The sequence below is a fragment of the Megascapheus bottae genome, chromosome 11, assembly GCF_031878675.1.
Source record: "Megascapheus bottae isolate mThoBot1 chromosome 11, mThoBot2.hap1, whole genome shotgun sequence".
In the NCBI taxonomy this organism is placed as follows: domain Eukaryota; kingdom Metazoa; phylum Chordata; class Mammalia; order Rodentia; family Geomyidae; genus Megascapheus; species Megascapheus bottae.
The window spans coordinates 9265764-9289150 of NC_143519.1; the positions used below are offsets into that span (position 1 = coordinate 9265764).

A 23387-nucleotide genomic window follows, 5' to 3' on the forward strand; every position below is an offset into this window, starting at 1 on the left:
TATTCCTCATTTTCCATTTTTTATTAGAGATTCATTTCTACTAATTTACATTTCGCCAAAAAAAGAGAGAACCATTTGAAAAATGAGGTTAGGAGTATTTTTCCCCTTTCTCTAAATCCTTCTTAATAAATGCTGTTAAAATAGGTTGTGTCCTATTTCTAGAAGAGAGCTGTGCTAGCCAAAGAATACATAAAAAAGTTGTTTAAAAATGAGCATTTTTTTTAACTTGCTAATGTATTGGAGATGGTAAAGTCCAAATCTTCCTGTATGTGATTTTATTTCCTGCACTTCTTTGCGTCTATGAAACCTAAAGTTCAGGGCAACATTAATGGTAAAAAAAAAAATTAATGGTAAATTAAGAAGGAAAAGAAGTTCTTGGCAATTAAAAAAAAGGCAAACTGGAAAATTCATGAACAAGGTCAAAAGAGAAAAAAATATCCCTTTTGTACATCACCTTTATAATAATAATAAAAGATTTAAAAAAGAGAAAAGTGAAACATCTATTGTTATCTCGGCTTATGTTAGTAATCTCATCTACAAGATTGGGCAACACACACACACACACACACACACAACCCTGTCTGAAAAATAAGTAAAACAAAAAGGGTAAGGAGTATGACTCAAGTGGTAGAACACTGCCTAGCAAACCTGATGCCCTAAGTTCAAACCTACTACTGCCAAGAAGGAAAAAAAAATACATACGCAGAAGAATTTCCAATTAAGAAAGTAGTATGAATGTTTAAAACTTACTTTGTGAATTTCACTGGCAGGCAGAAAAGATAAAGAGACCAGAAATCTCAGCAACTCATCTCTGGCTCATGGTTTTTCTTGTTCTTTTTAGTAAGGTAAGATGCTTTTTTTTTCATATTCACAATACTGATAAGTGAATTTTCTTCATATTTTCTAAAGCAGGAGTTCAGACTAATCTTTTCTGAGGTTGAAGCCTTAGGATGGAATCACCATAGAAATTGTAAGATTAGTCATGATATCTATTACACTTAAACACCTACCAGACATTATTCTCTTCATTTTTCCAAACAATACCACAAGGTAGATATTGTTACCCCCACTTTACAGCTGAGGAAAGGGAAATCTTTGTGAAATTAAACAATCCACTGAAATGCAAATAAATGAAAACTGAAGTCTTTCTCCATACTCAAGGACCATGTAACAACTGGGTGCTGGTAGCTCACACATGTAATTTGTAGCTGCTCAATAAACTGAGATCTGGAGGATCACAATTTGAGGTCACTCTGCAGAAAACCACAAAACTCCCTTTCTAAGAGTGACTAAGCAAGGGAAGGGCTAGAAACATGGATCAAGTGTAGAGCACCAGCTGAGTAAAGAAGTCAAGCAAGTGTGAGGTTCTGAATTCAAATACCAGACCACCACTAAAAATGGATGAATGAATGAATGATAAATACATAAATATGCCTGTAGGCAAAGATGGGGAAAAGGATAAAAAAAGAGACTTAAAATGGGTCCCTTTGCTAATGATGTGGATGAATATATTTGGGAATTAAAATTTGAAATACTAGCCTTCGGGTATCCAAAAACCTAGTGTAAGGAAGCTTCTTTAATCAGAAGAGCAATACTTCTAAGAAGGGAGAAATAGAACAAATCTAAATCTTTCTTTCATAGGTACTATTCTGGGAAGTAAACAAGAAAATGTGATCACTATATTCCAGCTTTCTAGAAGGAAGACTTGAAACAACAAAACAACTCGACAAAGACACACACACACACCCCTTAAAGGAATTAGAAAGTACCAGGGATATGGCAAAGAAACACCTTGGAAGTTCATTAACTCCTGGGCTTACCTCTAAGATTCACAAATGTGGATCTGACCACAAAGAACATACTAAAACCTTAGAGAACTGCAATATGGGATACATACCATCATATCCCAGACTGGCCTCTGGTGGTACATGCATAGGCCAGATCTGAGTCACACTGCAAAGACTTTTGACAATGGATATGACATCTGAACTACACAACTTGTAGTCTAGGGTTCAATCCAATGGGGTTGATGGCATGCTAAAACACAAATACAGAAATCCTCATAGGACTTAAAATTCTGCACCTCATAATTGGTGAATGCAAGATGGAGTCTAAAATAACTCGGCATCCAGAGAACCAGGAAAATACCTACTAATATGAGAAAAAGATACAGTACTAGATAACATAAATGTCAAGATCATTAAGAAACCTGTGAACATAGCTATAATTAAAAATATTCCAGAGGTAAGGCCAGGTGCGGTGGCTTAAGCCTGTAATCCTAGCTACTCAGGAGGCTGAGATCTGAGGATCAAAGGTCAAAGCCAACCCAGGCACAAAAGGACCTAAGACTCTTATCTCCAATTAACCTCTAGAAAACAGGAAGTGAGGCTTGGCTCAAGGGTAGGGCAGTAGCCCTGAGATGCAGAGCTCAGAGACACTGCCCAGGCCCAGGGCTAGGGTGGTAGCCTTGAGTTGAAGAGTTTTGGGACAGCACCCAAGCAGAGTTCAAGCCACATGACCCCCTCCACACACACAAAAAAATTCCAGAGGTAAATAGCAGTGAAGAATCCTGGAAGAAATAGGAAGATATGAAGTTTAGCAAAGTCAGAGAATATATATATAGAACTAAATAGAAACAAGTTCTTAAAAAAAAGAAAAAAAAGAAAAAGATCTCCCACTGGGGGGTTCAACAGCAAAATAAATAAAAAGAGGAATGTTTAAGAAGTCAACACATTGATAAATGTAAGTTATTCTATTTGAACCATGAAATAGTTTTTTAAAAAATAACAGGGCTGGGCCTGGTAAGATAAGTTTAAAAATTTTTTTTTCCTAGTGTGGTATATAAATGCAGAAAAAAGTAGCTGGAATACATATGACAAAAGATAAATTAAAGAAGCTGGCTCATGCTTGTAATCCTAGCTATTTCAGGAGGCTGAGATCTGAGGATGTTGGTTCAAAGCCAGCCTGGGCATGAAAGTCCATGAGACTTTTATCTCCAATTAAGTCAACAGAAAAACAAAAGTGCTGTGGCTCAAGTGGTAAAGCACTAGCCTTGAGCTGAAGAGCTCAGGGGCAGTGCCTAGGCCCAGAGTTCAAGCCCCATAACCAAGCAAAAAAATAAAGATTAAAAAATATAGTGATTAAATAATCCAGTGCTGATGGCTCACACCTGTAGTCTTCGCTAGTCAGGAGACTAAGAGCTGAGAATCACAGTTTAAAGTCAGCCTAGGCAGGAAAGTCACGAGACTATCTCCAGTTAAGCACCACAAAAGTTAAAAGTGGAGTGGCAGCTCAAGCTGCAGAGTGCTAGCCTTGAACAAAAAGCTCAGGGACAGCCCAGGCCCAGAGTTCAAGCCTCAGGACCCACCCCCCCAACACACACAGGAGATAAAATGTGAAAGCTATTAACAGAGCAGAATGTAATTCAAATTTAGAGTTGACCTACACAGCAGCCTTAAATTACCTTTTGAAACCATTTCATTTTGGCCATGAGAATGAAATTCTCTTTTACATATATTAAAAATTGAAGTTATAACGTGGTGATATGGGATACCTGATACTGGATCTTTGCCTTATTTTATAGCCTCCAATGCCAGAGTCTTCACTTTTGTCCTTCAGTATCACAGACATGTTGAAAAAGCAGAGTAGTTAAAGAATGGAGATCAAATGTGGTGCATGAGAAGTTGTAGTTTTAAAATTCTATTTTATTGTCAGGATGCTGTATAGAGGGGTTACAGTTACATTCGTCGGGTAATGGGTACTTTACTTCTTGACCATTGAGAAGTTTTATTTTTACTTTCATTGGTCAAAATATATTCTTTCTTCATATGGATTTAAAGGGGTAACCATGTTTGGATTTCCACCCATTGCTACTCACTAATCCTGTTTCTTGGACAAGACCTGCTGCAGCAGCTTAGGCTGGGTTGACCTAAGCTGGGACTTAGTACTTGGAGAGATGAGGGAAATTGGCAGCTGCCAAAGGAGGGGCTGGCAGGAGAGACATTTCCACCAGGCTAATGGAACCTGTCAGTGGCAGCAGGAGACCCAGAGCACATTCTCCCAGGTTGGGAGGGGAGTAGGGAAGCTCCCAAAGAGAGAGAGAGGGGTGGGGAGAAGCGGAAGAGGGGAGACAGGGAGGGGAAGAGAGAGGAAGAAACAAAGACTTTTTAATTATACACAATTATAGTAGAAATAGGCGGGGCTTGGCAAGAGACCACCAGGAAACAAGAGAAAACAATTACGGTACAGTACAGTTGGCCAACTGCTGGCTGCTCTCTGAATATTGCTTGTACAGGGGCTGGGGCATTAATCCTGAGCCTTCATGCACTGAAATTTGCAGGGCCCTGGGAGAAGTCCTAGCAACTTGCTCAGATAGTCTTCAGCTTTAATAAAAATTGTGGATGGGAAATAGCTGAGTTAAATTATGTCTGTCCTTCTGATTTTTTTTTCTTTTTTCCTCATGGAAAGCTTTGGGATTTGCTAAAGGGGAAGTTCAGTTAGGAATACATCATACTAATTTTGAAAAATATGTTTCAAAAACACTACTTTGAAAGAAGATTTTTTTTTTAAGTGTCAGTGATTTGATATCAACTCTAAAAAGTTCTTGTATTTAAAAAAATCTTGTCTTAAACAGGTTGGGGATTTAGCTCAGTGTATGAAAAAAAGATTAATTTAAAAATTTTAAAGGAAAAATGAAAATATTACAAAACATTGTTTTTTTTAGAATTTATGAGTATATGCTAACAGGGCTCAGTGGGTTGTATTCCTAGATCATCTGGAGGCTGAAATCTGAAGAGCTTGACTCAAAGCTAGCCTGGCAGAAAAGTTCCAGACACTTTTATCTCTAGTTGATCACGCAGAAGCCAGAAGTAGGACTGTAGCTGAATTGAAAGAACACCAATCAGCTTTGAGCAAAAATGCTAAAGGACAGTGCCCAGGCCCCAAAGTTCAAGCCTCAATGCTGCAATACTGGCATTAAAAAAAAAATGTTGAGCGTGATGGCTCATGCCTGTAGTCCTAGCTACTCAGGAGGCTGAGATCTGAGGATCAAGGTTCAAAGCCAGCACCAGCACTAAAAAGTCCTTGAGACTCTCATGTCTAATTAGACACCAGAAAACCAGAAGAAGCACTGTGGCTCAAGGCAGAGGGTAGTAGTCTTGAATTGAAGAGCTCAGGGACAACTCTCAGGCTTAGAGTTCAAGTCCCATGACTGACACACACAAAAAAGAGTATATATAGTAATAATTTTAAAGAAGCAAAAGAAGATTAATACCAGTTGTCTTTCTGGATTTGGTGTAAATTTATTTTACATTCCAATTCACAGTGCACAAAGTTCCAATTTCACCATGTTTTCCCCAGAATTTGTTATTGCCTTCTTTTTCTTTCTATTACTGTCTCTATATTAACATATTCTTAATCCTAGGTCCGCTTTATTTTGCTGGGTAAGCACTTACACTGTATTGCTGACATCTTTTTCATGGCCACCTGCAAGGTGACAGATCATCATTTGACACAGCCTTTCAGCACTGCTCCTCAGGGCTTCTGCCTCTGCTTCCAGTGTTCATTATCAATCTATTCATATTTACCTTTGGGTGATATATCAGAGCCCAGCTTTGTGGGTCATTTAAAAAATTTGTTTTAGTATGTTTATCTATACATATATTTGTATGTCAGTCAAGGAACTTGTGTTATCTATACTTGTTCATTTTTTCAACTGTCTATACACTTTAAAAACTGTTCTCATGTATGTGCAACAGCAATACTCTTTCAAGGTCTGGCAGATGTTAAAGCTGGAACTAAAGGATCTGATGTTGAAACACTAGACTCTGTCCTCACTGGATGATAAATAGTTACTGCTGTGAAACTCCACCTGCAGGATCCTCCATGATTCACTACGGGCAAGGTTTAATGGTAAACTGAGAAGGGGAATTCTGGGATTTTGCTTCTGGAGAAGCAACTATGTTCTTGAACTCTTAATTATTGTTGAGTAAAAGCCCTGATAGTTTCCTTTTTTCTTTCTTTTAGTGCTTGAGCACTGTCCCTGAGTTTCTTTGCTCAAGGCTAGCGCTCCAGCTCTTGATCCACAGCTGCATTTATGGATTATTTTTTATTTATTTATTTTTTTTGCCAGTCCTGGGCTTGAGCTCAGGGCCTGAGCACTGTCCTTGGACTTTCTCAAGGCTAGAGCTCTACCACTTGAGCCTCAGCACCACTTCCGGCTTTTTTTTTTTCCTATATGTGGTACGGAGAAATCGAACCCGGGTTTTCATGCATGCTAGGCAAGCACTTTAACCATTAGGCCAAACTCCCGGCCCTTATGGATTATTTTTAAGTGAAGTTTATTGGCCATAAGAGTCTCAAGGACTTTTTTTAAAATTGGGGCTGGTTTCCAATCATTACAGTTAGATCTCAGCCTCCTGAATAGCTAGGATTACAGCATATTATAGTACTGCATATTATATAGCTAGTCTTAAAAAGAAGTATTTGATTTCCCCCCCCACCCCCCCTCGCCCCCAGCTACAGGAAGTTTTTCCTAAGTGGAAAAGAGATTTTTCTCAGAGTTACATCTGGGGAAATGATGGCAGAGATGCCACATCAAGCTGCTCTGGATTTCTCTGCATTTACCCTTGCCAATATTTTTCCAGAGCTCGAGCCTGGAAAAAGGCATTTAGAGATCAACATTTTTCTGTTATGAGAAATGGCCTCTCTTATAAGTTCAACTACTTTTTTTTTTTCTGATTCTCACTTCTTTAAGCTTATCATTATTTTTCATCTTATTGCCTATTCTAGGAAATATATGCAACTTTTGCTAAGTAAATCTTTCCAAAAGGAAACTAGTTTTGAGTCCTGCTTCAATGAGGTATTATAGGTAGACACTTTAAAAATCTCACAGAATCACTGTCTAATTTCTGCTGCATTGGCTTGTTGCATCGAGAGCCTCATCTTCGATGGAAATACTTAAGGAGAAAGCTCTAGTTATCCTTTTCAGACATGGCCTTTGCACCTGTAATGAGAAGTTGCAGTGTTAACTTTGAGTGGATCATGGATTGCCATGATACTGGTTGAATATTATTTCTGGGTACTGTCAGGATGTTTCTGGAAGAGGTTATTGTTTGGATTGGTTGATTGAGTAAAGCACTTGGCTTTTTCCAATATGGGTGGAGATGGTATGCTCTGTTGCAGATGCAAAAATAAAAAGATGGAGGAAGGTTGAAGGTTTTGTTTACTGGATCTGAGACTTTTTTTTTTTTTTTTTTTTTTTTTTTTGCCAGTCCTGGGGGTTGAACTCAGGGGCTGAGCACTGTCCTTGGGCTTTCTCAAGACTAGAGCTGTACCACTTGAACCACAGCACCACTTTCAGCTCTTTCTATATATGTGGTACCAAGGAATTGAACCCAGGTCTTCATGCATGCTAGGCAAGCACTCTACCACTAGGCCAAACTCCTGGTCCATGGAGCTAGGACTTTTATCTTCTGCTCTCAGAACATCTGATTCTCAGACCTGCAGAGCATTAGAACACACACCATTGGCTCTCCAGCAGTCAGGCTTGAACACCTTACCATCATCTCTTTTGTATCTCTAGCTTGTAGAGAGCAGGTTATGTCAACTTTGTATAATTATTTCTTTTAGTAATTTTAATTTCTATTATTTCATTTTATTATGTCATTATTATGTTATAGTATATATAATGTAATAGACAATAATAAATAATGTATTACATATTATTACTTCTGTTTCTTGGCAAAACCCTAATAGTATTTCCAAGTCCCATTTTATCCTGTTTTAGAAGTACTGAGTAACTTAGGAATATATCTTGGTTTGTGTTTATAGACTATCTGTGACATGAACTTTAGTTGACATCTTCAAAAAATATTAAAGTGATTTATATAACAGCATATTATACAGTAAGCTGTTATTATTAGGATTACAATTCACTCTTATTATTTATGATACTTATGTGATTATATATAGTATAGTAATGATAACAGGCTATTATAATATTAAATACAATCTCACACTGTCAGTCACCAAACTATTCATTAAATTATGACATGAAGGGCTTATGCTTTGTAATATATGCTGTTATAAAGGATAATAGAATGCTGGATGACACTTTACAGATCACAAAAATGAATCAAGCAAATACCATATTCTTTGATGTCACCCAATCTATATAGAATGTGAAGGTCTTGTTATTTTACTCAGCTGGCCTTCAACTCATCATCTTCCTGCCTCCTCATCCCTCCTATGCTAGGATTACAGGCATCAGCCACCATATCCAGTTTAGAATGCTATTTTTAATGAATACACCTGGTTTTCCTGCATACACTTTCCTACCTCAACCCTGTAATAAACAGCTCCAAGGCCTGAGTGTCTTACCACAATTTTAAATGCTTTTCTTTAAAAAAATTTTTTTTTATTGTCGGGGTAATGTATAGAGGGGTTACATTCTCCAGGTAGTAGGTACATTACTTCTCACACATGTTTTTGTCCCCATTTCCCTCCCCCACCCCAATTTTAAATGCTTTTCTTAATCACATAAACCCAATATGGACATTCTTGATCTGGAAGCTCTCCTGAGGTTACCTTATGACTCAGAGGCCCAGGCTTCTTCCAGACCCAGCTTCCCTCCCACCAAGTTTTAACCTGTGGTTTCCACAGCTACTGCAACTAAGGAAAGAAGACCCGTGAAAGACCACACAGGACTATGTTGATAGTCCCAACCACCTCAAGGAAGGTGGGAAATGTAGTTCTGTGTCTGTGTGCCCAGAAAGAGGAAATATGAGCACTGCACATTTGGTGACATTATTTTCTTGGTTCAAAATCCTACAATGGTCTCTTAGTTTATTCAAAGTCAAGTTCAAAGTCATCAAGGCCTGAAAGATATTACATACTTGTTGACCTGCTTTAAAAGATTATATCTGGGGGCTGGGAATTTGGCTTAGTGGTAGAGTGCTTGCCTAGCATGCATAAAGACCCAGGTTCAATTCCTTGGTACCACATACATAGAAAAAAGCTGGAAGTGGTGCTGAGGCTCAACTGGTAGAGCTCTAGCCTTGAGAAAGTCCAAGGACAATGCTCATGCCCTGAGCTCACACCCAGGACTGGCAAAAAAAAAAAAAGAAAATGATATCTGGGCTGAGAACGTGGCCTAGTGGTAGATTGCTTGCCTAGCATGCATGAAGCCCTGGGTTTGATTCCTTGGTACCACATACACAGAAAAAACCAGAAGTGGCACTGTGGCTCAAGTGGCAGAGTGCTAGCCTTGAGCAAAGAGTGTCCAAAGACAGTGCCCAGGCCCTGAGTTCAAGCCCCAGGATTGGCAAAAAAAGGTGATATCTTCAACATTGTTTATATTATATACATTTTATTAAATATTAAACTTTTTTAGAATTTAAAATCATTTTATTAAAATAAGCACAAAGTAGTGGCTGTGTTATGTTTTCTTATGTAACTCAACAGCTTCTCTGACAATGGCCACACCTTCATTGTCCAGGGCAGCAAGCAATGCTTCCGATCTGGCATCGGCCTCCATCTGTCTGGACCTGCACCATTTTCCATACAGACCCTGGCAACAGCCACCGCAGCGGACACTGACACTGTGTCCAAAGGGCTCCTCATAGTAACAGCTTAAAATCAGTTCAGATTGTTGGGAGGGGCTGATTAAAACACAAGTCTGCTCTGTGAAGTCCATCGGCTTGCAGTAGAGTTAAAATGCCCGTTTGCTGCAAGAACATGGTTAAAAGAACAAATGCTTAAAAAGAAAAAAAAAAAAGAAAAAAAGAAAGAAGCAATACTGACTTTAGCAGTAGTCCCAAACAAGGAAGAGGATGATAAATGAGGAATACATTTCAGTCATGGCAAAGAAAGATTATGTGATTATGTGCTTCTCTCTGCTGTAGACTGGAAGACTGATCTGCCCTCTGAGGAAGGGGGGCTCCTTGCCCTTCCTGAATTGAGGGGATGGCTTGGCTCATTTTTATTATAAAATTGATGGACGGAAGGGTTACTGTTTCATAAATCAGGTAATAAGTACATTTCCTTTTGGACAGGCCTCATCCCTTCCTCTTCCTTCACTTTCTCATATCCCTACCTTCAAATTATATAGTTCATTTTCAACATAGTGTCTAGTGAGTACCACTGCTGCATCTGTTCATCTTTTGTCCCTTCATTTCTGTGCCCTTGCTTACCCATCCCAAGACAGATAAACAAACAAAAATACAAAAAGAAAAGAAAAAAAATCTCTTTTCCATTTTCTGGACGGTTCCACTTTTCTGCCTTATGATTCTAGCTTCAGGTACTCCACCTCCTCCTCCTCTTTTTCTTCTTCTTCTTCTTCCTCTTCTTCTTTTCTTCTTCTCCTCCTCCTCCTCTACAGTTTATTATTATATTATTTCGTAGTTATACAAAAGGATTACAATTCCATAAGTCAGTACAATGCTTTAGAAGTCAGTACATTCTTCAATGTCACCCTTCTTTTGTTCTCCTCCTTCACATCATCTACATCCTTCATCTATTCTTCTCCGCTCTACTCTACTGCACGCCAGCCATGCTAGCCTGCTGTTCCTCTACTACAGTAGACAGGTTCATGCCTCAGGGACCTTTGCACTTTTAGTCTCTTTGCTTGTGGCATCCATCTCTTAGATAACATGTGGGTTACTTCTTCACTGCCTTCTTCAAGTCTTTATTCCGTTTCTTTTCTCATTGAGATCTTTCTTGGTTATATGAGTCTTACATTCAATTATATAATAGTTTCCTCTCTTGCTTTATTTTTATGTTCCCTTTATTAGAATATTCCATCTCTTGCTTATTTGATGTTTGTATTAACTATCTCCTACCTGGAAACAGTCAATATACAAGTAAGCTCCACAAGGATAAAGATTTTGATCTTTACTATATTCATATATATATATGTTTTTACTATATCTTTATAGTTATATCCTTATTTGCTTTTGTTTATGTGGTATCAAGGAATCGAACTCAGGGTCTCAGAATGCTAGGCAAGCACTCTACCCACTAAGCCACATTCCTAGCTCTATATTTATAGCTTTATGCCTTTAATATGTCCTGTTAAGGAGTTGTCAGAATTCTCTAAATCAGGTAATGAGTACAATGCTTCTTGGTGAATATCACCTCTTCCTTTGCTTTTCCCCATTTCCCATGTTGGGCTACAGCATCACTGCCGGTTTCATGGTGGTTAACCAGTGATAAGTCCATGGACTTCCAGTGCCCAGGCTGGCTTTCAATCGCGATCCTCAGATCTCAGCCTCCTGAGTAGCTAGGATTACTGGCGTGAGCCACCAGCGCCCGATAGTAGCTGTTTTCTATAGAGGCATGGTGAAGTTGTCCTGCTCCTCCTCCACCTGCTCTGTTGGGGTCACTTAGCTCTATTCTTGGAGGAGGTCTTGGGAAATGTTATGGCCACACTCATGCTACAGAGGAGAAAATGGCGGGCGTGTACTTGATTTTTTTTTTTTTTTCTGTCCTTGGGCTTTCTCAAGGCTAGTGGTGTGCCACTTGAGCCACAGCATCACTTCCGGCCTTTTCTATGTATATGGTACTGCGGAATCGAACTCAGGTCTTCATGCATGCTAGGCAAGCACTCTACCACTAGGCCAAACTCCAGGCCCCAGCCCCTGTACTTGTTTTTAACTGCACATTCCTTGCTTTATCTTCCAACCTATCAGGTTCACTCAGTGCTATATACTGTGATCTCTATCCACTAAGAAAGCAACCCAATCCAGAAAGCATTTATTGAATGCCGACTGCATATCTAACCTCTACCGTTTTATTATGGGCCAGACCTACCCATTAACTCCAGAATCGTGGTTTTGCTCTTCTTTCTAGATGGTATTTTTCCACACCAATTTAAGACTACATTTTAGACTAGTGTTTGGCTTACCTGTGAGATAGAATCTTCCACCACAAAGGCTTAGGAAACTTCCAGGTACCTGGGTGGAAAGCACCTCATAGAAGTCCCCAAAACAGAGTTTTTAAGGCCACTGCACCTTGCCAACCCCTGCAGGTGAGAGAAGCTGTCTATTAGTGGGGAAATGGGCGTGGCCTTAGAAGACTGACCAATCAGCAAAGCCTCTCTTAAGGATAGGCTCATCTCTCCAGGAACCCGCCCAAACCAAAACCACTGAGCATGCGTCAAGGCTCCAGCGCAAATCTCCAGTGCCCTGGCGCCCTTTGGGCTGCTGGGTCAGCATTAGGCTGCAGCCCGCTGAGAGAGGAAGGAGCCGGGCCCTGGGGGTCCCGTGGAGTGAGAAAGCGGGAGCCCTGGGGGGTCCCATGGGGTGGGGAAGCGAGAGAAGTTCCTCACCTCAGCAGTGCAGGGGTCACAGGGAGCACCGGCTACTGAGGGGCGGCTGTGGGGCCACTTCAGCTCCGGCGCTCCGCCCAGTCCCCTAAACCCCCTCATCGCCGCCGTCCTCAGGTTCCCCCCGCGATAAGCGAGGCCTGAAGTTCGGCCCAGGCGCCGCAGCCGGCGGACCGAGGGCTGCGTGTGTCCCCCGAAGCCCCTGCCTCCCCGGGTCCTTGTCCCACCGCTCGCCCGACGCGTGGACGCCAAGTCCCGTTGCCGTGGGCTCTCCGTGCCGGTCGAGGCCACTCCGGGCGACCCCGTCCCAGCAGAAGCGCCTGTGCACGGGGCGCCGTGCGGGCCTCGGGGTCCCCCGAGCGAGGAGGGGCTCCACGGGACGAGGGCTCTCACGTGTTCCGGGACTGCGCGGGCCTCGCTGGGAGGTCCGGGGTGGCGCGCGGGTCTCGTCGGTGTTTCCGCCGCCCGGCGGCCAGCACGGGGCTGAGGACCCGCAGCGCCCGCCCCTCCTCCGCCCGCCGGCTGCTCCGCCCCGCCCGCGCCGCGCCGGACACCCCGCCCCGAGGAGGCGGCCCAGCGAGCGGCGGGGGACCCGGGCTGGAGGCATGGGGGAGCTGCCTCCCGGACCGTCCTCCCGAGCGACCCTGGACCGCGCTGGGAGCCGCGGGCGCCGAGAGGGGCGCCTCGGGGCGTGACAGGGCGGAGGGCGCCGCCGGGCTGCCGGGTGGACGCGGCGGGAGCTGCGGGCGGAGCGGGCGGGGCACGGAGGGCGCACCTGGCGGCAACGCGGCCGGGCGGACCACGGGATCAGGGACCGGCGGCTGCGGCCGCGGTGGTGGTGGCGGCGGCGGCGGCGAAGGCTGGAGGATGTCGCAGCCGCCGCTGCTCCCCGCCTCGGCGGAGACTCGGAAGTTCACCAGGGCGCTGAGTAAGCCCGGCACGGCGGCCGAGCTGAGGCAGAGCGTGTCGGAGGTGGTGCGCGGCTCGGTGCTGCTGGTGAGTGCGGGGCAGATGGAGGGGGGGACCGGGAGGGGGTGGGCGCAGGGAGCGCGGGCTGGGCTGGGCTCCGGGGTTGGTAGAGCCGGTAGCCCACCGGGCTACTGGGGTCGACGTGGAGGGACACGGGGGAGGGGAGGGAGGGCAGGGAACCAGAGGAGGGTCTTGGACTCCTTTCACCTCCCCGAACCCAGGGATTTTTTTTCTTCCAGTCGTGGTCCTGGGAAATTTCCTCGGAAATTGGGATCGCCCTCTGCCTCAGCCTTCCCGCCCCACGGTGCCTGCCAGGGCGAGCTGCGGAATGACTCGCCTTACCTCTTGTCCCTCATCCTGAGAGCGAGCGTTCTGGACTGGCTGGGCACCTGTGGGCTGGACCCGCGCCTGGGAGTGGTGTTAGGGGCTTCCATATCCAGTCAGCACCCCCCCTCCTCCCCGGGCGGAGATGGGGAGGCTGGACTCTTGGAGGGAAGGGGTTCTGCATCCTCCCCTCCCCGGTGTCACCAGCAGGTAGCCAGAGGTTTGTCGCTTCTTACTAAGGGTTAGGGAGCTCTGCTAGGAACCTCCAGTTATTTCAGCATTCCTGCAAATCACTTTGAGGATTTGAGTCAGGCAGAGCAAGCCAGTCCAAGATGAATCTGGTCGTGGCCCAACGTTTTTAGAGAGCAGGCCTCTGGGCGAGAGGGATGTGAACGTCTTAAATGAACTGTCCCACAGTCAGAGCTGGTTCTGCGATGTTTGGCCAGGAGACAGAATCCCGATGGCTGGGATGGTAGGGAATCTTGGGGTCGTTTGTGCCTGAGTGAGTTCTGCAGGGCAGCTGGAAACTTTTAGCTGCTCACTTACATTGTCATTTTTTTTTTTCTTAAAAGAGGCCGTTTGTTTTTTGGGAGTGTATGACTTGTGTTGTTTGTTGCAACAGTGTAAGAAGAGGAGCCTTGAAAGTCATTGTCTGGCCTTGTGGCATTGTATGTGTGGGACTTGTCGATTTTCTTCTTGGACAGAGAACTGTATGAATGATGTTTTTGGAGATAGTTACTGATTTCCACATCCAGTTTGCTTAGCTTGATTGTTCTCTTCTCTGCCTGCGCTGCCAACTCACACCGGGTTTCTCAAAGTTCAGTTTGATCTGTGATAAACAGGAATTTTATTTTATTTTAAGAACATTCATCTCTGAGAAGTAGGAGTTGGGAATAGACAAGAACCTGTCCATCTCTTCCCATATCCCAGATAACTTCTGCTGTTTTGGCCTAAGTAACATTGCTTGCATCTTCCTGACTTTTGTCAGTGAGAAATGTCAAGGATAAAGCTAGTAACCTCTGTCACATCTTTTCCGTAACTTAATTTCTCTTAATTTTGCCTGTGGTGCTTTTGAGGCAAAAGAATAATAAATAAAACTTGTTACTGTGCTACCATTTCCATAGTGCTTGCTGACAGACCTCAACTGAAGAGGGGGAGATAAGACTGTAAGAAGCTAATTTGTGGAGTGCTAGTACTGATGCCATCACTAGTGTTTACTAATATGCAGTAGTTTTTTTTTTAATATCTCTGTTCTTCTTGTAGGAAGATAGTCTACAAGAGTGACTGTGTGTTTCCATTCCCATGTGACATGCAGATACTTTACTAACCTCATGATACTTTAGTAGTATTTCTGCTTTTCCTAGACACCTTTAAATCATGAACAGCCAGATGCCTGGTTGGTGTGTCAGCTCTTAATCTTGAATGACTCTGGTAACTTGTCTAATGAAATCTGTGATGAAACAGTCCAAGATATAGGGTAGCTGGTGGGCCCAATCAGGTGTAGGATGGCCTTCCTTTGTGGCAGAAGGAGAATCTCGGAGCTTTACTGGTGCTAAAAACTACTCATAAACCTCATCCCTCTCACCTCCTGCCTGGTACTCTGCCATTGCCTTCTTTTTCTTGCTGCTCCAGGGCCTGCCAAGAAGCCTGTGCAGGTGCACCTGTCACATAAATTCTGGATTGCCTCTGTTGTATGAGGCTCTAAGAAGATAACCTTGATATCTTAGGGGGTAGGGCAGTAACCAAGTCTTTCTCTGTCCATATAGACTTGGCTGAAACTATTACTCTGATCTAGTGCATGCATGTATGTGTGTATGTATGCACTCATGTGTACGTGTGTGCACAGTGCCTCATGCTCTCTCATGGCATTTTTGCTCAAGTCATGGCACTTCAGCCATGACTCTACTTACAGCTTTTTGCTGGTTAATTGGATAAGAGTCTCACGTACTTTTCTACCTGGGCTGACTTTGAACCATGATCCTCAGATCTTAGTTTCTTACGTAGTTAGGATTTAAGCGTGACTACCAGCTCCTGGCTTCTATTCTGCTTTTGATAACTTGAGTCTATGGTAATACAATAATACCCACAGCATAGTAACTGCTCAATGAATATTCTTAACTAGCTGACTAATAAAGCAATTCTGCAAATGGCCTAAGACAAATGAATAAAGAATGAGTTTAACTAACTCTTCCTAGGCTTCAAGTATTGAGTGATAGATGTCTGAAGGCTCATAAACAACAAAATGAAGTGGGTCAGTGGATTTTGAAAGTTGCTGTTAAACAAATTTTAAAATATGAAAGTGATGTGTTTATAATTTTTTCTCATGTTTGTGAGGCTTTATAAGTAATTTTGTACTAATTTGACAAGCTTGGAAATTAAGCATATGAAAACAGTAGAGAGAATAATATAATGAACCTTCATGTTTCATCATCCAGATTCAGTAATTACTAAGATTTTGCCAAACTTACTTCATCTGTCTTCTTAAGTTCATGACCTTATAACATTTCACCCCTATCTACCTAGTATATATTATTAAAACTAGAAATACTTTTAGGTAACTATTGTGAAATAAATGATAATAATTTATTGATGTGTTGTTCAAATTTCCCAGGTTAAAAAATATTTTTGATTGTTATTTTGTTTTAATAAAGATCCAGAAACTATTTGTAGGCCCTTTCCCAGTGTTAGCTCACTCATGAGATTTAGCATTATTTAAAACCCTCTTTGAGATCAGTATATTTGTGTTTTATTCTATCAGTTTTGTACCAGCTATGCATTTGTAGGTATATCTCAGCTTCAATGTTTTTATCTGTAGAGTAGACATATGAATCATATTTATCTTGTAAAGTTTTTGGATTAAATAAGCAGCATAGGTAAATCTCTGATTATGCCTGTCATATTTGATCAGCTACTTAAATTCACTTGGACTGTTGCTTAATTTTTGTGAACCTTAGGGTCCCTAATTTATAAATAAGTCTAGAGTCCCTGATCCATCAAGAAATGATAATATTCTAAATTACTCTGTAAGAGTAGTATAGAGGGGGCTGGGAGTTTGGCCTAGTGGTAGAGTGCTTGCCTAGCATGCATGAAGACCTGGGTTCGATTCCTCAGTACCACATACATAGAAAAAAGCCGGAAGTGGTGCTGAGGCTCAAGTGGTAGAGCTCTAGCCTTGAGAAAGTCCAAGGACAGTGCTCAGGCCCTAAGCTCAAAAGAAAAGCAAATAATAATAATAATAATAAAAAGAGTAGTATAGAGGTACTAACTAGTGAGATTCCTAGCTGTAGGAAAAGTAACTTATGCCTTTTTTCCCCTGTATATGTGGTATTGAGGAATTGAACCCGGGTCTTTGTGTATGCTAGGCAAGTACTCTTACCATTAGGCCAGACTCCCAGCCTCAGTAATTTATGCTTTTTTCATAATGAATAAGAATCCCCACAAATTTGCACTAGATTTCTATGTATTAGAGTAGTTAAGAGGGCTGCAGGTTTAAAAATATGTGTAAGACCAGTAGGAAAACTAGAATCAATATCCTGAGTAAGGTTGATTTGGTGATTGCTTTCAGATCTCTTGAAGAAATTTTTCCTTATATCTTTCACATGTATGAAAGACAATATCATAAGAGAATATGCCACCCGGAAACTAAAAATATCCTTTCAGTGAAGGATTGGTGTAAATATTGTGACACTTTCTTTTTGCATGGGTTTGCTGTCTGTCTTGTGCTTGGGTATTGATATACAAGTCATCTGGCTGCTCTGCTTCCTTACTGATCTTATCTCAGCACATTCAGCTTCATACTCTCCTTCAGTGCCAAGCCCTTGCCAAGGCCACCCTTCCACACACCTTTGAGACACAGCAATATGAAATGAAATGGCACCAAGTCAGGTCATTGCCCAATATTCTTTTGTGTTACCAGAGGAGGATGAACAGGAAGCCTTGGGTAACAATATGCTGCACTCTGTGCTTGGGTCCTGTTCAGTCAACTCAAGACTGCAGTGTTAGCTGAGGTAACATGAGACCCCAGTGGGCTGGCTATTCTTTGAAATCCTCAGGTTAGATAAAACATCATTTTGGCTATAAATTTAAATCAGACATGTTAGCATGCTGACAACTGAACTGGCCTGAGCGTTACTTCACTGTCTTTCTCTACCCTCTGTCAAGAGTCCTACTAAACAAAAATGTTCCCAAACACAGGAAGCAGGGTGGAGGCCCTTCTCCATCTAGATAATCAACAACATTTCTTTGGCTTCTAGTTCATTTGTATATTAGGAGACTAGAGAATATTAGTTATGCCTTGAACTTAAACAGGGAAGAAAGAAATTTGGAAGCTGGGCGGGGTGGCTCACGCCTGTAATCCTAGCTACTCTGGAGGCTGAGAACTGAGGATCTTGGCTCAAAGCCAGCCCAGGCACTAAAATCGGTGAGACTCTTATCTCCAAGTAACTACCAGAAAACCGGAAGTGGCTCTGTGGCTCAAGAGGTAGCCTTGAGCTGAAGAGCTCAGGGACAGCACTGAGGCCCAAGAATTCAAGTACCACAACTGGAAAAAAAAAAAAAAAAATGGGGCCGGGAGTTTGGCCTAGTGGTTAAAGTGCTTGCCTAGCATGCATGAAGACCCGGGTTCGATTCCTCGGCATCACATACATAGAAAAAAGCCGGAAGTGGTGCTGAGGCTCAAGTGGTAGAGCTCTAGCCTTGAGAAAGTCCAAGGACAGTGCTTAGGCCCTGAGCTCAAGCCCAGGACTGGCAAAAAAAAAAAAAAAAAAAAAAAAAAAAGAAATCTGGACATCTTTATCCATATTTCTGAAGGTCTGGTCTGGATTAGGACTCCTTACTGGAAGTTGGACTATGACATGGTCTATATCTGTGAAGAGTTTATGATCTAAACAAGTGGGCAGGACAGTTGTCTATAAACTGACAGATAACTGTGCAAAGGAGCACTATAAAAGAGTCAGAGGTGTGGTTCAGAAAATAGAGGGAGGTGAAATCACAGGGAAGTAGTGTACTTGGGAAGGGGATTTTGAAGAATTGAACTAGTCTTGGGAGATAACAAAGAAGACTTCAATTTTATTTTCTTAAAAAAAATAAGGAACTTGAACTAATGCTTAGAATGTCTAGATATGCTCAGAAACAGCTGAATAACTTGGGCAAGGTGCAGCATGTTATTTTTTTTTTCCACTTAAAAATTGTTACTAGGGAGGTGATGTGCAGAGGGGTTACAATTACATAAGTCGGGTAATGAGTACATTTCTTTTTGATAGCGTCACTCCTTAGTGGGACAGGTTTTAAGAGCAAAGGAGAGAAATGCTTGAGAAATACAGTTGCTAAAGCTGGGGACAGATTCAATGGTTGGCTGAAGGACACATCATAAAGTAGATTTTTTTTTTTTGGTGGATCATGAGGTTTGAACTCTGGGACTGGGAGCTGTCCCTGAGCTCTTCAGCTCAAGGCTACTGCCCTATCCCTTGAGCCACATCCCCACTTCCCATTTTCTAGTGATTAATTGGAAATAAAAGTCTCAAGTTCTTTAGTGCCTGGGCTGCCTTTGAGCTGTGATCCTCAGATCTTGGCCTCCTGAGTAGCTAGGATTATGGCTTTTTTCTTTAATTTTTGAAAAATATTTTTGGGGAAGAGGCTTAACCTAGCCCATGAATTACATATGCTTCTTAGAGAGATCTTCCCTCACATGTAATCCTGGGAGAATATAATAGCACTACTTTGTGTCTTGTAGCCCAAGAATGAGAAGAGAGGCATGATATGGAAGGGAAAACCTAGAAAGTAGTCTATATCTGTGTCTGTGTAAGACTTTAGGGTACCATGGGTAGCAGTGAAGTATGGTACGTTACTATTTAGTAAATAGTGTTTAAAATAACCCCCACTTTGTATCACATGCTAGAGTAAATTACAGCTAAGTGTAAAAGTTATATGCAAGCCAGGTGCTGGAGGCCTATGTCTGTAATCCTAGCTTCTGAGGAGGTTGAGATCTGAGGATTATAGTTTGAAGCTAGCTTGGGCAAGAAAGTCTGTGAGACTCATTTCCTATAAACTACTCAAAAAGCTGGAAGTTGCTCAAGTGGTAGAGCCCTAGCCTTGAGCACGAAGAGGTTCAGGGACAGTGCATAGACCCTGATTTCAAGCCTCAGGACCTGCAAAAAAATTATGCATGAAATAAATAATGAAACCACATAATTCAATAGTCAAGGGTAGAGGTTTTGTTTTTTGTTTTTCTCTCCTCCTCCTCTTCCTTCTCCTCCTCCTCCTCCACCACCACCTCCTCCTCCTCCTCCTCCTCCTCCTCCTCCTCCTCCTCCTCCTCTTCTTTGTTAGTTGTGGGGCTTGAACTTGGCCTGAGCCCTGTTCTTGAGCTCTTCAGCTCAAGGCTGTCTCTCTACCACGTGAGCCACAGCGCCACTTTTGGTTTTCTGACTGTTAATTGGAGATAAGACTCTCATGGACTTTTTGTGCCCAGGCTGGCTTTGAACTGTGATCCTCAGATCTCAGCCTCCTGAGTAGCTAGGATTACTCAGCCTTATAGGCACCATACCTCATCTTAATAAACTTATGTATTATTTTAAAAAACACAGCGCTGGGGCTGGGAGTTTAACCTCGTAGTAGAGTGCTTGCCTAGTATGCATGAAGACCTGGGTTTAATTCCTTGGTACCACATATATAGGAAAAAAAAAGCCGGAAGTGGTGCTGAGGCTCAAGTGGTAGAGCTCTAGCTTTGAGAAAGTCCAAGGACAGCGCTCAGATCCTGAGCTCAAGCCCAGGACTGGCCAAAAAAGAAACCAGTGCTGGAGATAGAACTTAGGGCCTTGTATATGTTAGGCTAACACTCTACAACTAGCTATATTCTCAGCTGGTAGATTTTTTTTTTTTTGTTTCACCCCTAGGGTGGGCCTGGGTGTCCTCCCTGAACATGTTTACTTAAAGCTAGTGCTCTATAACTTGAGCCATAGCTCCCCTTCAGCTTTTTGGTGATTAACTGGAGATGAGAGTCTCACAGACTTTCCTGTTCAGGCTGGCTTTGAGCTCAGCCTTCTAAGTAGCTAGGACTATAGATATGAGTTACTGCTGCTGGGCTGGCGCAATTGTTCAAGTATGAGGCTGGCCTAGGATGTAGAGGTGAACCTGAGCTTTACTGCTGATGAGTTGAGGACTCTGTGCATGAAAGCTTTATGTATTTGAGGCTAAGACATCTGAAGGTCAAAGTTGTAGCTATGTGCAAGGGTCTTGAACCTGGGCACTGTGTCTTCATGCCACTCTGATTACTGTCTCTGCATGTTAGCACTAAACCTTCATTCTGTATGTCAAAAATAACATAGCTAAGAGTCATTCAATAAATTTAGAAGCAGTGTTTTTCCTCTAGCTGTTTATCTGTAGCTCAATCATTATCACATTACAATCAATTTAACAATGAAAAACACTCTAGTACAAAAATAGGAAAAGACATTCATAGGCAATTCCTCAAAGATTATAGTTAGTCAATGAAGAGCAGAAAAAATACTCAGTGGTGGTAAAAATTAAAGAAGCATTAAGTAAAGCAAGATGTAAATTTTGCCTGCAGATTTACAAAGGGATATGAATGGAAAATTTTATTTGTAGAGTCAGCTCTCCTCCTATATTCACATGGCTTTTTTTTTTTTTCCAGTCCTAGGGCTTGAACTCAGGGACTGGGCACTGTCCTTGAGCTTTCTTAAGTCTAGAGCTCTACCACTTGAGTGCCTCAGCAGCACTTTTGGCTTTTTCTGTGTATATGGTACCAAGGAATCTAACTCAGGGCTTTGTGAATGCTAGGTAAACACTCTACCACTAGGCCACATTCCTGACCCTCACATGACATTTTATGTAAACCGTATCTCCTGGAGTTTTAGAATATGATACATGACGTAGCCTTCTGCACTTGGCACTCTCTTTCTCTTATGTATCTCAAAAACCTTAACATGCTTCCATTCCATGGCCCATTATTTAAAATTAATAGGTTTTTCTGATCTGAAATGTGTATAAAGTACAGAGCCTAAAATCACAATGTTGGTTGTTCAGGAAAGAGAATGTGAAATCATCTAACAGTGGACTACATAAATTATAGAATGTATGAAGATATCAAAATCTTATACTAGGAAAAAACTCCTTGAAAATATTCTTACATGCTAGCATTGGGAAATAGTGGAGGCTATGGTTCATTTAGGAGTTTTGGACTGGGCTACTTAGTTTCTTGTAATTCTTTGCTTTGCTGCTAGTCAGAAAGTGACAAACTTTTTAAATGTCTTTTCCTGTCTAAAAAAAGAGGCTATTAATATACTTATTCTGAATTGTGAGGATTAAATGAGGAAATTCTCATAGAGCTTTTAGAATAGATGTAGTTAGTTATTGTTAAAATCACCATTAAAAGGAGTAAAAACCAAGCTGCAGAATTATAAATACTGCATGAGTCAAAAGTTGTAATTTTATGTGGTAAGAAAAAGACTGGGGAGAATATAAGAAAAGCACTATTAGCTACAGTATTTGATTTCAATGAAACACAAAGATGGGGAAAGGAGATGTGTAATCTCATACTCAGGAGGATGAGATCTGGAGGATTGTGACTTAAGGTGAATCCAGCAGAAAAATCCTTGAGATGTTGTCTTCAAAATAACCAATAATACTCTGGAAGGGTGGCTCAGTGGTAGGGTATTAGTTGAACAAATTAGCTGAGCCAGCACGTGGCACTGAGTTCAAACCTCTCCCCACTAAGAAAAGCATAAAACAAAAAATGATTTTGGACATAGGCCATACTGGATGGTATGGAATGTGGGTTTGGTAAAAATGTGAAGTCTATACTTGTCATAGAATTGTTTTTCTTTTTCTATGTATGTGGTACTGAGGAATCGAACCCGGGTCTTCATGCATGCTAGGCAAGCACTTTAACCACTAGGCCAAACTCCCGGCCCTGAATTGTTTTTCTTTAGCATAAACCTAACCTGTGCGTTTTTGTTGTTATTGTACTGTCTATATAATGTGTGGATGCTTATATACATAAACCAGAATACAATGTTCTTCCCATGCTTATCTCTGGATATGAGGTTATGGGAAATTATTTCTTTTCTAGACTTCTTTACTTGACATATTCCTTTTACTATTTTGAAAAAGACTTGACAGGATAAAATGTCTTTAGAATGTGCTGTACTAAGGAGATTCTGTCATAGATTCCATTTCATTAAATCCTTAGAGAATGATCAGTTAATTTTACAAGGCAGTTAATTCTATTCCTGGTACATATTGTAGCACCTACAATTTTATGTCATGGGAAAAGTCTTGCTCCAGCCTGGTGTCTTATATCCGTAATCCGAGTTACTTGGGAGGCTTAGAACAGGAGGATTACAGTTTGAGGCTAGCTCAGAAAGAAATGAGAGGCTCTCTTTCTCAGCCCAGAGTCGGGCACAGGGTCACACACCTGTCATTCCAAGCTATATAGGAGGCCTAGATTGGGAAGACTTCAATCCAAGCCAGCCAGGGTAGGTAAGTCTAGAAGATTCTATCAGCACCTGGATACAATGGCTCAAGCCTGTGATCCTGGCAATGATGAGAGCCTAAAGTAGACAGATTGAGGCTTAGGTGCTGATAGAGGCCTTATCTCAAAAGTAGCCAATAAAACTGAGGGATGGAGGCATGGCTTAAGTGGTTGAGTGTAAAAAGAGCCACTCAGAATTTTAGCAAATAGGGGAGGAGAGAGCCTGGGAGTTGGCTGTGATGCTGGGAGGTTGTCATAGGTTTCTCTGGCTCCTGCTACCCT

The 23387-nt window shown here is 42.0% G+C and overlaps 2 protein-coding genes across 3 annotated transcripts in view; one reads left to right on the plus strand and one right to left on the minus strand.

The window, feature by feature from the left end:
* Nucleotides 1–9423: 9423 nt before the first annotated feature.
* LOC150056734 (uncharacterized) lies at nt 9424–12929 on the minus strand. Its single transcript, XM_090341777.1, has 4 exons — nt 12870–12929; nt 12326–12805; nt 11903–12019; nt 9424–9725 (listed from the first exon to the last, which is right to left on the minus strand). The coding sequence occupies exons 1-3, from the start codon at nt 12927–12929 to the stop codon at nt 11933–11935; spliced, it is 627 nt and encodes a 208-aa protein (XP_090197903.1). The 3' UTR covers nt 9424–9725; nt 11903–11932.
* The window catches only part of Dock9 (dedicator of cytokinesis 9), a 265843-nt gene continuing 255361 nt past the window's right edge, over nt 12906–23387 (plus strand). For both annotated transcript variants that reach the window (XM_090341935.1, XM_090341939.1), the window contains exon 1: nt 12906–13318. In XM_090341935.1, the coding sequence (XP_090198061.1) occupies nt 13190–13318 (129 nt within the window). In that variant the 5' untranslated portion in view covers nt 12906–13189. The remainder of the gene's footprint in view (nt 13319–23387) is intronic.

Bases quoted from the DNA above. Each gene is read 5' to 3' on its own strand.
- LOC150056734 (XM_090341777.1), bottom strand. From the start codon at position 12,929: ATGCCTCCAGCCCGGGTCCCCCGCCGCTCGCTGGGCCGCCTCCTCGGG. The intron at 12,806-12,869 runs GCGCGGCGCGGG...GCGGGTCCTCAG, and splicing joins TCCTCGGGGCGGGGTGTCCG to CCCCGTGCTGGCCGCCGGGC. The intron at 12,020-12,325 runs GTGAGGAACTTC...TCTCACCTGCAG, and splicing joins GTGACCCCTGCACTGCTGAG to GGGTTGGCAAGGTGCAGTGG.